This window comes from Cherax quadricarinatus, chromosome 84 (assembly GCF_038502225.1).
Source record: "Cherax quadricarinatus isolate ZL_2023a chromosome 84, ASM3850222v1, whole genome shotgun sequence".
NCBI classification, from domain to species: domain Eukaryota; kingdom Metazoa; phylum Arthropoda; class Malacostraca; order Decapoda; family Parastacidae; genus Cherax; species Cherax quadricarinatus.
In genome coordinates this window covers 8912742-8927830 of record NC_091375.1, presented here as the reverse complement: position 1 = coordinate 8927830, position 15089 = coordinate 8912742, and the positions used below count along the sequence as shown (strand labels likewise).

At 39.1% G+C, this 15089-nt stretch overlaps 1 protein-coding gene across 6 annotated transcripts in view; it reads left to right on the top strand.

The window, feature by feature from the left end:
* The window catches only part of l(3)80Fg (dnaJ homolog subfamily C member 16 l(3)80Fg), a 114579-nt gene that overhangs the window by 75682 nt on the left and 23808 nt on the right, over positions 1–15089 (top strand). For all 6 annotated transcript variants that reach the window (XM_070103035.1, XM_070103033.1, XM_070103034.1 and 3 more), the window contains 3 exons: positions 4591–4667; positions 10273–10368; positions 13155–13382. In XM_070103035.1, the coding sequence (XP_069959136.1) occupies positions 4591–4667; positions 10273–10368; positions 13155–13382 (401 nt within the window). The remainder of the gene's footprint in view (positions 1–4590; positions 4668–10272; positions 10369–13154; positions 13383–15089) is intronic.

The following is a 15089-nucleotide window of genomic DNA, read 5'->3' as shown; positions in this document are numbered from 1 at the left end:
TTAGTCCGTTTCAGACCCCCAAAAATACACCTACAAAAGCACTTACAAAAATACACTTACATAATTGGTCGTGTTGGGAGCTGATCGTTATGCGGGGGTCCACTGTATTTTTTTTTTTTTTTTTTTTTTTTTTTTAAAAAAGTCGGCCGTCTCCCACCGAGGCAGGGTGACCCAAAAAAGAAAGAAAATCCCCAAAAAGAAAATACTTTCATCATCATTCAACACTTTCACCACACTCGCACATTATCACTGTTTTTGCAGAGGTGCTCAGAATACAACAGTCTAGAAGCATAAACATATAAAGATACACAACATATCCCTCCAAACTGCCAATATCCCAAACCCCTCCTTTAAAGTGCAGGCATTGTACTTCCCATTTCCAGGACTCAAGTCCGACTATATGAAAATAACCGGTTTCCCTGAATCCCTTCACTAAATATTACCCTGCTCACACTCCAACAGATCGTCAGGTCCCAAGTACCATTCGTCTCCATTCACTCCTATCTAACACGCTCACGCACGCTTGCTGGAAGTCCAAGCCCCTTACCCACAAAACCTCCTTTACCCCCTCTCTCCAACCCTTTCGAGGACGACCCCTACCCCGCCTTCCTTCCCCTATAGATTTATATGCTTTCCATGTCATTCTACTGTGATCCATTCTCTCTAAATGACCAAACCACCTCAACAACCCCTCTTCTGCCCTCTGACTAATACTTTTATTAACTCCACACCTTCTCCTAATTTCCACACTCCGAATTTTCTGCATAATATTTACACCACACATTGCCCTTAAACAGGACATCTCCGCTGCCTCCAACCGTCTCCTCGCTGCTGCATTTACCACCCAAGCTTCACACCCATATAAGAGTGTTGGTACTACTATACTTTCATACATTCCCTTCTTTGCCTCCATAGATAACGTTTTTTGACTCCACATATACCTCAACGCACCACTCACCTTTTTTCCCTCATCAATTCTATGATTAACCTCATCCTTCATAAATCCATCCGCCGACACGTCAACTCCCAAGTATCTGAAAACATTCACTTCTTCCATACTCCTCCTCCCCAATTTGATATCCAATTTTTCTTTATCTAAATCATTTGACACCCTCATCACCTTACTCTTTTCTATGTTCACTTTCAACTTTCTACCTTTACACACATTCCCAAACTCATCCACTAACCTTTGCAATTTTTCTTTAGAATCTCCCATAAGCACAGTATCATCAGCAAAAAGTAACTGTGTCAATTCCCATTTTGAATTTGATTCCCCATAATTTAATCCCACCCCTCTCCCAAACACCCTAGCATTTACTTCCTTTACAACCCCATCTATAAATATATTAAACAACCATGGTGACATTACACATCCCTGTCTAAGACCTACTTTTACCGGGAAGTAGTCTCCCTCTCTTCTACACACCCTAACCTGAGCCTCACTATCCTCATAAAAACTCTTTACAGCATTTAATAACTTACCACCTATTCCATATACTTGCAACATCTGCCACATTGCTCCTCTATCCACTCTATCATATGCCTTTTCTAAATCCATAAATGCAATAAAAACTTCCCTATCTTTATCTAAATACTGTTCACATATATGCTTCAATGTAAACACCTGATCTACACATCCCCTACCCACTCTAAAACCTCCTTGCTCATCCGCAATCCTACATTCTGTCTTACCTCTAATTCTTTCAATTATAACCCTACCGTACACTTTTCCTGGTATACTCAGTAAGCTTATTCCTCTATAATTTTTACAGTCTCTTTTGTCCCCTTTCCCTTTATATAAAGGGACTATACATGCTCTCTGCCAATCCCTAGGTACCTTCCCCTCTTTCATACATTTATTAAACAAAAGTACCAACCACTCCAACACTATATCCCCCCCTGCTTTTAACATTTCTGTCATGATCCCATCAGTTCCAGCTGCTTTACCCCCTTTCATTTTACGTAATGCCTCACGTACCTCCCCCACACTTACATTCTGCTCTTCTTCACTCCTAAAAGATGGTATACCTCCCTGACCAGTGCATGAAATTACTGCCTCTGTTTCTTCCTTAACATTTAAAAGTTCCTCAAAATATTCTCGCCATCTACCCAATACCTCCATCTCCCCATCTACTAACTCCCCTACTCTGTTTTTAACTGACAAATCCATATTTTCCCTAGGCTTTCTTAACTTGTTTAACTCACTCCAAAATTTTTTCTTATTTTCATTAAAATTTCTTGACAGTGCCTCTCCCACTCTATCATCTGCTCTCCTTTTGCACTCTCTCACCACTCTCTTTACCTTTCTTTTACTCACCATATACTCTGCTCTTCTTATAACACTTCTGCTTTGTAAAAACCTCTCATAAGCTACCTTTTTCTCTTTTATCACACCCTTTACTTCATCATTCCACCAATCACTCCTCTTTCCTCCTGCCCCCACCCTCCTATAACCACAAACTTCTGCCCCACATTCTAATACTGCATTTTTAAAACTATTCCAACCCTCTTCAACCCCCCCACTACTCATCTTTGCACTAGCCCACCTTTCTGCCAATAGTCGCTTATATCTCACCCGAACTTCCTCCTCCCTTAGTTTATACACTTTCACCTCCCTCTTACTTGTTGTTGCCACCTTCCTCTTTTCCCATCTACCTCTTACTCTAACTGTAGCTACAACTAAATAATGATCCGATATATCAGTTGCCCCTCTATAAACATGTACATCCTGGAGCCTACCCATCAACCTTTTATCCACCAATACATAATCTAATAAACTACTTTCATTACGTGCTACATCATACCTTGTATATTTATTTATCCTCTTTTTCATAAAATATGTATTACTTATTACCAAATTTCTTTCTACACATAGCTCAATTAAAGGCTCCCCATTTACATTTACCCCTGGCACCCCAAATTTACCTACTACTCCCTCCATAACATTTTTACCCACTTTAGCATTAAAATCCCCAACCACCATTACTCTCACACTTGATTCAAAACTACCCACGCATACACTCAACATTTCCCAAAATCTCTCTCTCTCCTCTACACTTCTCTCTTCTCCAGGTGCATACACGCTTATTATAACCCACTTTTCACATCCAATCTTTATTTTACTCCACATAATCCTTGAATTAATACATTTATAGTCCCTCTTTTCCTGCCATAGCTTATCCTTCAACATTATTGCTACTCCTTCTTTAGCTCTAACTCTATTTGAAACCCCTGACCTAATCCCATTTATTCCTCTCCACTGAAACTCTCCCACCCCCTTCAGCTTTGTTTCACTTAAAGCCAGGACATCCAGCTTCTTCTCATTCATAACATCCACAATCATCTCTTTCTTATCATCTGCACAACATCCACGCACATTCAGACTTCCCACTTTGACAATTTTCTTCTTCTTATTCTTTTTAGTAATCTTTACAGGAAAAGGGGTTACTAGCCCATTGTTCCCGGCATTTTAGTTGACTTTTACAACACGCATGGCTTACGGAGGAAAGATTCTTATTCCACTTCCCCATGGATATAAAAGGAAAATTAATAAGACCAAGAACTATTAAGATAAAATCAAAGAAAACTCAGATGAGTGTGTATAAATAAATGTGTACATGTATGTGTAGTGTGACCTAAGTGTAAGTAGAAGTAGCAAGACATGCCTGTAATCTTGCATATTTATGAGACAGACAAAAGACATCAGCAATCCTACCATCATGTAAAACAATCACAGGCTTCGTTTTACACTCACTTGGCAGGACGGTAGTACCTCCCTGGGTGGTTGCTGTCTACCAACCTACTACCTGAAGTCCACTGTATATCTAATTTAAATATTGAGAATATTTTAACACTTTCACCATCATTCACACTATCACTGTCTTGCCAGAGGCTTTCCAGTACGACACTTTAGATGTCCCTCTAAACAGCAGATATATTAAACTGCTCCTTTAGAATGCAGGCATTGTACTTCCTACCTCCAGGACTCAAGTCTGGCTAACTGGTTTTCCTGAATCCCTTCACAAAATGACACCTAACTCGTTATTGAACTGCTCGTCAAGTCCCATAAACCATTTGTCTTCACTCACTCCTGTCTAACATACACATGCCTGCTGTATGTCCAACCCCATTGCACACAAAACCCCCATCCTTTCCTAGGATGACCCCCAACAGGTTGTTCTATTTTAGGCAGTAGCATTTTTCAACTTTTACCTCTGCCTAAATTTCACCTCATGCCCTGTTCACTACACAGCCTGGGGCACCATGCAATAGCCCTCATTACTACCATTAGGCCCAGCTGTCTAATACCCCACCATAGCATTGTTAGGGTGAAGAGCATATATGAAGAGTGGGGATTGAACCCATGGTTACTTGTGCTCATATCCACTGTGCTAACCACTGAGTCATATGAAACTGTGGCAGCCTGCATTATGAAGGTAGTGTCTGGAGGCATCACCAGATTTTAACAAGGCCATGAAACAGCACAAACCAGAGTCAGTGAGGAAAGCATCCCTTGATGTGATTGCAGCCTTGATTCCAATGTTTTAACACACTAATATAACACAGTAATATACATTACTGTATTTTCAGGAGTTGTTTGATGAACATGCACAGGGTATTGTTTGGAGAATCATCAATAAACTTGTATCTGTACAAGACTATTTGAGGTAAGTGAGGTTTTTTGTATACAGTGGAACCTCAGTACTCGAACTTAATTTAGGTGCCGATCTGTTGGAGTATTGAACAAATTTTTCCCAACCAATTTTCTTTTTGGTTGACTGTTATCACTAATTTTTGTAGGCCTCATGGTGACTTGTTTATACAAAATAAAAAAAAATGCTTAGAAACATGAAATACTTTACAGCGAAGTTCTGGCAGGTCATATTTGTTTGGTCGAGTTCTGAGCAAACGGTTGACTACCGAGCAATTTTTTTTTTTAACCAAACAGTGTTTGAATACCGAATTGTTCATGTAGGGAGCTGTTCGAGTGCCGAGGTTCCACTGTATAAGTACAGCATTAGGCTGGAGACTGCATTTACATAATACTGTACAATCAGACTCCTGGTATTCTTTATATTTTTATGCATGTATCCTCAGGCAGAAGGGTGACCTACAAAGGTTCTACCCTTTTGTGGACCATTACTTAGGTCGTCTCCTAGTCAAATCTGACTACCCTCAGTAACATTTAACGACGAGCTACTAAAAATATCTATGTGGATGACTATCAACAAACTTGCCCTCAGTATAGACAAAACCTCGTATATGCTGTTTGAAAAAAGAGCTTCAAATATCCAACTTAACATATTGATCAACATTCCCTCATTACAAGACACCGAGGGCAAATTTTTAGGTCCACATCTTGACTGCAACCTGAAATTTAATATTCACATCCAACACATGGATTTGTCAGTTAAAAATAGGAGAGGAGAGTTATTAAATGGAGAGTTAGAGGTATTGGGAAGATGGAGGGAATATTTTGAGGAATTGTTAAATGTTGATGAAGATAGGGAAGCTGTGATTTCGTGTATAGGACAAGGAGGAATAACATCTTGTAGGAGTGAGGAAGAGCCAGTTGTGAGTGTGGGGGAAGTTCGTGAGGCAGTAGGTAAAATGAAAGGGGGTAAGGCAACCGGGATTGATGGGATAAAGATAGAAATGTTAAAAGCAGGTGGGGATATAGTTTTGGAGTGGTTGGTGCAATTATTTAATAAATGTATGGAAGAGGGTAAGGTACCTAGGGATTGGCAGAGAGCATGCATAGTTCCTTTGTATAAAGGCAAAGGGGATAAAAGAGAGTGCAAAAATTATAGGGGGATAAGTCTGCTGAGTATACCTGGTAAAGTGTATGGTAGAGTTATTATTGAAAGAATTAAGAGTAAGACGGAGAATAGGATAGCAGATGAACAAGGAGGCTTTAGGAAAGGTAGGGGGTGTGTGGACCAGGTGTTTACAGTGAAACATATAACATATTTAGATAAGGCTAAAGAGGTCTTTGTGGCATTTATGGATTTGGAAAAGGCGTATGACAGGGTGGATAGGGGGGCAATGTGGCAGATGTTGCAAGTGTATGGTGTAGGAGGTAGGTTACTGAAAGCAGTGAAGAGTTTTTACGAGGATATTGAGGCTCAAGTTAGAGTATGTAGGAAAGAGGGAAATTTTTTCCCAGTAAAAGTAGGCCTTAGACAAGGATGTGTGATGTCACCGTGGTTGTTTAATATATTTATAGATGGGGTTGTAAGAGAAGTAAATGCGAGGGTCTTGGCAAGAGGCGTGGAGTTAAAAGATAAAGAATCACACACAAAGTGGGAGTTGTCACAGCTGCTCTTTGCTGATGACACTGTGCTCTTGGGAGATTCTGAAGAGAAGTTGCAGAGATTGGTGGATGAATTTGGTAGAGTGTGCAAAAGAAGAAAATTAAAGGTGAATACAGGAAAGAGTAAGGTTATGAGGATAACAAAAAGATTAGGTGATGAAAGATTGAATATCAGATTGGAGGGAGAGAGTATGAAGGAGGTGAATGTATTCAGATATTTGGGAGTGGACGTGTCAGCGGTCACCCAAGCAGTTGTACATCGTAAGTTTGAAAGTTCAATTTTTATCCACACTATACACCAACTCAATCATCAGCACAGGTTCTGCAATCCATTTATCCACTGCCACATCCACCACTTCTGATGAGTCGGATCTAAATTGCTCTACACAGGAATCCTCTTTCATCAGTGCCCCCACCATTATGACCATTATCACAAAGAACATCACAATATCTTTATCATTATGGCAATATGTCAGCTTTTTTTTTTTTCTTCTTCTTCTAAACAAGTCGGCCATCTCCCACCGAAGCAGGGTGACCCAAAAAGAAAATCCCCAAAATGAAAATACTTTCATCATCATTCAACACTTTCACCTCACTCTCACATAATCACTGTTTTTGCAGAGGTGCCCAGAATACAACAGTTTAGAAGCATATATGTATAAAGATACACAACGTATCCCTCCAAACTGCCAATATCCCAAACCCCTCCTTTAAAGTGCAGGCATTGTACTTCCCATTTCCAGGACTCAAGTCCAGCTGTATAAAAATAACCGGTTTCCCTGAATCCCTTCACTAAATATTACCCTGCTCACACTCCAACAGCTCGTCAGGTCCCAAATACCATTCGTCTCCATTCACTCCTATCCAACATGCTCACGCACGCTGGCTGGAAGTCCAAGCCCCTTGCCCACAAAACCTCCTTTACCCCCTCCCTCCAACCTTTTCGAGGATGATCCCTACCCCGCCTTCCTTCCCCTACAGATTTATACACTCTCCATGTCATTCCACTTTGATCCATTCTCTCTAAATGTAGCTGTATGTTAAGAGACTACAGGTACACCGCCGATTTTCTGGCAACAGATGGTTTGGCACTTCCTTTAGTCTAGACAGAATTACAATTACAAGTGGGAGCTTGAAATTTGTATGCCTGCCAGACCAATTTACTGGGCAACCCACAGATGGCATTGAGTGTAGCCTCGCTCACGTGGCTTGTTTACACAGCACTTGCTTGTGGTCATATCTCAATTTTGTGAAATTCTGCAGTATCATAAATCCAAGACGAAATAATCACCTAGGAAACAGACAGTAATCACAACAGCTCACGAATTCCAGATTGATAAATATTCTTGTGAAAAAAAACCTTGCTTAACTCTCTGACTGTTTCGGTCGTATATATGCATCTCATGAGCCAGTGTTTTTGACATATTTATACTCCAGAATTCTAGTGGCTTCAAATCAAGCGGAAGAAAGCTGGTAGGTCCACATGTGAGAGAATGGGTCTGTTTGGTCAGTATAAAAAAAATCCTGCAGCACGCAGTGCATAATGAGGAAAAAATCTCCGACCATGTTTTTTGGATTAAAATGCTGACTTTGAGGTGTATTTTTGTATAGTATTTATGGTTGTATTCTCATTTTTTTGTCTTATTTGATAGAATGGAAGATATGTTACAGAAAAAGAGATGATTTTGATTGGTTTCACGATGAAAAAGATCTTGAATTGAGCTCAAAGTAGTGGAAATGTTCGATTATTACCAATGTTCAAGAGTAAACAAATGACGTCATTGTCCAACGAGTGTCCAATTAGCCATTGTAATATGCTGTCACAAATGGGTTGACATTATTTATACAATTATTGCAATAATGCAGTAGTCTGCATGACAGTAAATCTTCTATTTTTTGTGTGAATAAAAATTCAAAATAGAAAGCAAAAGTAATATAAGAGGGACCTGCATATGTGACTGATGAACAGAGAAAATATTGTAAAGTAAAAGGACAAAAGTGCAACTAATGTGACATTTTATTGTGGCAACGTTTCGCTCTCCAGGAGCTTTGTCAAGCCAATACAAACAGTATATGGACACAGAGGATATGTAAAGGCTCAGAGTGAGGTGCAATACTAGTGAGGTACCATTTCAATGTTCACTAGTGGTAGTAGTAGTAGTGACAATATGGTAGAGCAATTAATTCGTACATGAGTAAAAGGATATAAAAGCTATTACTTGGGTAACATAAAAATAGGTTGGACAAATGTAGACTGGATAGAGAAGGCCTTTTTCAGTGTTCACTCTGTAATGTGCTTTGTGTAGTATAACAGGAGAGACTATGTGATGGCAGGGTTTACTGTTTTCAGGAGGATTCTCGCTAAGACTTCAGAGATGGTGAAGCTGCCGTTATTTTGTTTAATTGTATTCGAAACAGCTATCAGTGCTGATTCGAGGCACTTGCGTCTGCGGAAATTAGTTTCTTTGATCACTAATTGGCCGTCCCTGAATTTCATGAGATGATTGGTGGAATTTCGGTGTTGTACACAGGCGTTGTTCAAGTTATCGTTGTTCAAGTTATCGGCTTGACAAAGCTCCTGGAGAGCGAAACGTTGCCACGATAAAATGTCACATTAGTTACACTTGTGTCCTTTTACTTTACATATTGTCGGTAATTCTACCAACATTATTACAGAGAAAATATTATTTTAGTGCCAAGAATGTCTGCATTGTTCATTCTGGACCCTGTTTTGAAATTGGTATCTTTTTTAATTTGCATGAAATTGGCCAAATTGCCAATTTCTGACCACTTTATTGGGTAGTTAAAATCAGTAAATGGGTGGTTTCTTGTACTCAGTCGATAGAACAAATGGAGTTCTGAAGAAATAGCTATGAGTTTGGTCAACTGGAACAATGAAATTGGCTGAAAATAGGGCTCAAATTGGGCGAAATTGCCGATGTGTAAATATCTCCGAGATCACTAACTTCGTGAGAACGTAATTCCGTAAGCTTTCCATCAAATTTTGTACTTTTGGCATTATTAACATCGGGAAAAGATTCTCTATCATTTCATAAGTTTTTTTTTTTTTTTTTTTTTTTTTTTTTTTTTTTTTTTTTTTTTTTTTTTTTTTTTTTTTTTTTTTTTTTCAAAAATTTTGCGACACAGAGACTTTAGGATTTGGGGCTGTGACAGTCAAAGGGTTAATTTTTTAATTTACATTTAATATTTCTTTAATTTAAGGTTCTAGCAGTCGATGGTGCTTTAAAGATATGGGAAATGTATAATTAGTGGGTTAGAGCATCTTGAAGGTGACCACTGGTTCGGCAAAACTGTGATTTGGCAAAGCTTTGGAACCAGAAGTGGCCCAAAATCAGGGGTGCACCTGTACTGTATTGTTAAGAGACTAGTGTATCATGAGAGGAAAGCAGTCTAAGCAGTGTATGTGTGTGTTAGTTACCATTTTGTCCTAGGCACATGTCGATTAGACACTAGGCCTGTTGTATATGAGTACGTACGTGTGTGTGTGTGTGTGTGTGGTTGTGTGTGTGGTTGTGTGTGTGGTTGTGTGTGTGGTTGTGTGTGTGGTTGTGTGTGTGGTTGTGTGTGTGGTTGTGTGTGTGGTTGTGTGTGTGGTTGTGTGTGTGGTTGTGTGTGTGGTTGTGTGTGTGGTTGTGTGTGTGGTTGTGTGTGTGGTTGTGTGTGTGGTTGTGTGTGTGGTTGTGTGTGTGGTTGTGTGTGTGGTTGTGTGTGTGGTTGTGTGTGTGGTTGTGTGTGGGGTTGTGTGTGGGGTTGTGTGTGGGGTTGTGTGTGTGGTTTTGTGTGTGTGTGTGTGTGACGTATTTTTATATCAAGTCTGAATGCATGTATGTATGTGTAAACAGTTGTATACACATGTGTGTGTGTGTGCTTGTGTCTAATGTGTTGCTAGTGATGAACAAAGCTGTTTGACTTACACCTGTTATATATCTTTATTACAGGGATAATGTGACTCAAGATGATCTGCTTCCTGCGGTGTCTATCCTGGTGACAGTTGCATTCATTATTGCTGGTGGATATGTCATGTCCTACCTAGTGTAAGTTGCTCACTATAACAATATGCACTTTAAAAATGTAAAAAGTAAAAGATTTATTTCTTTGTAAAGGTAACAGTGTGAATTACAGTTTTGGCTTGCTAAGTATAAACAAAGCCACTATCATGCCGGGGCATTTTGGGGCAGACTAATCCTAGTACATAATAACTACTTAAATCTAGACAAGATAAGAGTGGTTAACTTTTATTAAAATCTTTAATTAATCTTAATACTAATGCGAGGTAGTCAAGGTGGAGGAATGTATGGACTAAGATAATTATTTTAAAGCTGAAAATAAAGGAGCTACTGAATATAAAAAATAAAGAAAATAGTATAACACCTTAATACCTGATTTAGCACCTTATGTGGCTAAGTAAATGAGAATTACTGTTAATCACTAAGAAATATGAAAATATGGATTAAGATTAATATTAAAGCTAGAAATGTATGAGGCACTGGGTATACATGTACTTGTGTATTAATGGTATTCAACACCGACAACATGAAGACTGAAGATACTTGTACAACATCTGGGTTTCTTGTAGACATTTTACCATCCAATGACTTTATCAATACATACATGGATATAATATGAAAATTGTATATATTTCTGCAATTTCCATATTATGTCCATTTTTTATTATTATTATCACACTGGCCGATTCCCACCAAGACAGGGTGGCCCGAAAAAGAAAAACTTTCACCATCATTCACTCCATCACTGTCTTGCCAGAAGGGTGCTTTACACTACAGTTTTTAAACTGCAACATTAACACCCCTCCTTCAGAGTGCAGGCACTGTACTTCCCATCTCCAGGACTCAAGTCCGGCCTGCCGGTTTCCCTGAACCCCTTCATAAATGTTACTTTGCTCACACTCCAACAGCACGTCAAGTATTAAAAAACATTTGTCTCCATTCACTCCTATCAAACACGCTCACGCATGCCTGCTGGAAGTCCAAGCCCCTCGCACACAAAACCTCATTTACCCCCTCCCTCCAACCTTTCCTAGGCCGACCCCTACCCCGCCTTCCTTCCACTACAGACTGATACACTCTTGAAGTTATTCTGTTTCGCTCCATTCTCTCCACATGTCCGAACCACCTCAACAACCCTTCCTCAGCCCTCTGGACAACAGTTTTGGTAATCCCGCACCTCCTCCTAACTTCCAAACTACGAATTCTCTGCATTATATTCACACCACACATTGCTCTCAGACATGACATCTCCACTGCCTCCAGCCTTCTCCTCACTGCAACATTCATCACCCATGCTTCACACCCATATAAGAGCGTTATGTCCATGTATGTATGTATTGATAAAGCCAGTGGATGGTGAAACGTCTACAAATAAAGATACCCAGGTGTTGCACAAGTGTCTTATTCTTCAATATGCACTTAATATTTTAGCTCTTTTCTGAACCTGTTCACTCTGCTGGAGGTAAAAAAAAAAAATAAAAGTAATAGTAAGACTGACTGATACTTGTCATAATTGCACATCCATGAGAGCCCCACTTTACAGTGCTTCACTTTACAGCATTTTGCTAATACAGCAGTTTTCAGTTATGCTCGTTCTTCATGTATTCAGACTTCCAACAATGATATATTTACCAATCACTATTGCTCATTTAATATATGATAACATATTTACGCTATCTGGCTTTTATATGCATTTAAAAGTCAAAAGAAGACTACATTTCACTTTACAGCAGTAGTCAAGAACCTAAATTGCTGTATGAACAGGGCTCGTCTGTACTGTATGGAGTAAATAATGAGTCAGAACATGTGCAGTTAGTGTTCAAAGTGCTCGGCCTCTTGCATGATGGGACATGAATGATGCTGGTTTATTTGTTAGGAAGTTTCCTGGCACAGGTCTTTGTCATACGATGACCCATTTAATGTATTGGGCATGTGATGAGGGACAGCAAGACAGTTGTGTCTTAGAGCACATGAAGGTTTGTAGCTGACAGTCCTATGGCAGGCCATGACATAAAAAGAATATTACTTGTACATAAAAAATAACAAATTTAAAAATGCTTTTACAAGGAACAAAGAGCACAAGATCATTCTTGGAGAATATTGTACAAGAAATTAATAGTGTGTGTATTTGTGTGCGTGCACATGTGCACGTGCATGCTGGTGAAAGTGTGAGGGTGAGTAATATCTTCAGGTGAAAGCATCAGTAATTAAAATATTTCTGAAAATCTGCCTGATAATCTGAGTGTGAAATAAGTAAAGTAGATATTATCTCAGTAACAAGACAGGAAAGTCTGAGGGCTTTTAATTAGGTTCATATACAAGTTGGAAAGTTGTTGTAGTGGAAAAAAAGACAGTCAACAAGACAACCTGCAACAGTGATATTGTACATTGTGAAATATTTAATGAAGTCCAAGTTACTCTAGTGTCATAAGTAGAAAGTCAGGAAAGAAACACCTAATTTTAGTTAACCCTTGGTAGCACTGGAATTTCTCTAGTATATCACATTAATTGAATTAGGTGATACCTTTTCATTTTTTCACATCAGTTTTACAGGCTAAGATCTATTATCCTACCTCAGCTCATTTCAAAGCCTAACCCTATCTAAGGTATACCCCCCAGAATGCCACCCACACCAGTTGGCAAACACCCAGGTACCTACTTACTGCTAAGTGAACAGGGGCAGCAGGTGTAAGGAAACATGCCCAGTATTTCCACTTGTACCGGGGATTGACCCTCAGACACTCGGTATATGAGCTGAGTGCACTATCAACTGAGCCATGGGACACTTTTTAATTGTTAATTTCTCTTTGCAGAAAACTAGAAGAGGAGCGAGTAGGTAACTCAGCATCTACATTCATCGACCACAATGGAAAAGTAACACCCCAGCCACAACTTCGTGTACATGAATTGCGAGGAGAGACGTACAATGGTCTTGTTCGTATGTTGAAGCCTGGCTGCCGCACTATAGTGATGCTGTGCGACTCAGAGAGCAAGGCAAAACTTATGCCAAAATTCCATAAAGCTTGTTGGCCCTACAGAAAGTAAGATTATAATATATGTTTCATCCAAGCAGACGATTGATTTAGTTAGCTTTTGTCTTTTATATTTAACTGTGTTTAAAATATAAATTATGAAATTGCACATCTGGCAAGACAGCTATTTAATGAATGATGGTGAATGTTTTTTTTAGTCATCTCCATAGGAAATGGCTGATTCTTTTTTTAACACTGGTAATCTCCTACCATACTGCGAAGTGAGTGTAAAATGGAAGCCTGTATTTGTTTTACATGATGGTAGGATTGCTGATGTCTTTTTTTCTGTCTTATAAACATGCAAGATTTCGGGTACATCTTGCTACTACTACTTAAACCTAGGTCACACTACACAAGCATCTACTCGTTTATTTATACACACTCAGCTGGGTTTTCTTTGATTTTATCTTAAATAGTTCTTGTTCTTATTACTTTGCTTTTCACATCCATGGGGAAGCAGAGTACGAATCTTTCCTCTGTAAGTCATGCATGTTGTAAAAGTCAACTAAAATGCCAGGAGCAATAGGCTAGTAACCTCTTTTCCCATATAGCCTGCTAAAAAGAAAAAGAAGAGTACCGTCAAAGTGGGATGTTGGAATGTGCGTGATTGTAGTGTGAATGATAAGAAAGAGATGATTGTGGATGCTATGAATGAAAAGAAGCTGGCTGTTCTGGCTCTAAGTGAAACAGAACTGAAGGGGGTAGGAGAGTTTCAGTGAGGAGAAATAAATGGGATTATGTCAGGGGTTTCTAATAGTTAGAACTAAGGAAGGAGTAGCAATAATGTTGAAGGGTAATTTATGGCAGGAAAAGAAGAAATATAAATTCAAGGATTGTGGAATAAAATAAGGGTTGGATGTGTAAAGTGGATTGTAGTAAATGTTTATGTGCCTGGAGAAAGAGAGAGAGAGATACATTGATTGATTGATTGATTTTGGGAAATGTTGAGTGTGTGGGGAGTTTTGAACCATGTGAGAGAGTACTTGTGGTTGGGGATCTCAATGCTGAAGCGGGTAAAAATGTTGTAGGTAAATTTGGGGTGCCAGGGGTAAATGAAAATGGGGAGCCATTAATTGAACTATGTGTAGAAAGAGGTTTGGTAATAAGTATTTAATGAAAAGAAGGATAAATAAGTATACAAGAAATGATATAGCATGTAATGAAAGTAGTTTGTTAGATTATGTATAGTGGACCCTTGGTTAACGCCTTTAATCCGTTCCAGAGAGCTAGCCTTTATCCGAATTAATTTTCCCCATAAGAAATAATGGAAATCCAATTAATCCGTTCCATATACCCAAAAGGATTAAACAGAATCATTTTTTTACATGAAATATACATTTCCCTACACAGAAAACAATGATACATGACGAATAAAACAATAATATCACACTTTTATTGTGGACTTGTTGATGAGTGATGAGACTGGAGGAGGGCAGAGGATGAAGGTGTTCTATTGTTTGGAAGGGGAATCCCCTTCCATAAAGACTTCAGATAACAAGTCCTTTTCTGGCTTGTGTCCTGGGAGTGCCTTTTCCTCCTGAGTAATGTAGGTCCTGTTTGGCATTTTTTTCCTAAACAGGCCTGTTTTGTCACAACTGAACACTTTTGAGGTTTTAATTTTTCAGCCTCTATGTACCCCTTAAGTCCTGCACATATTTTTCAGCTACTTTTTTGTCAGAACTGGCAGCCTCACCATGCCTTAACATACCATACCAC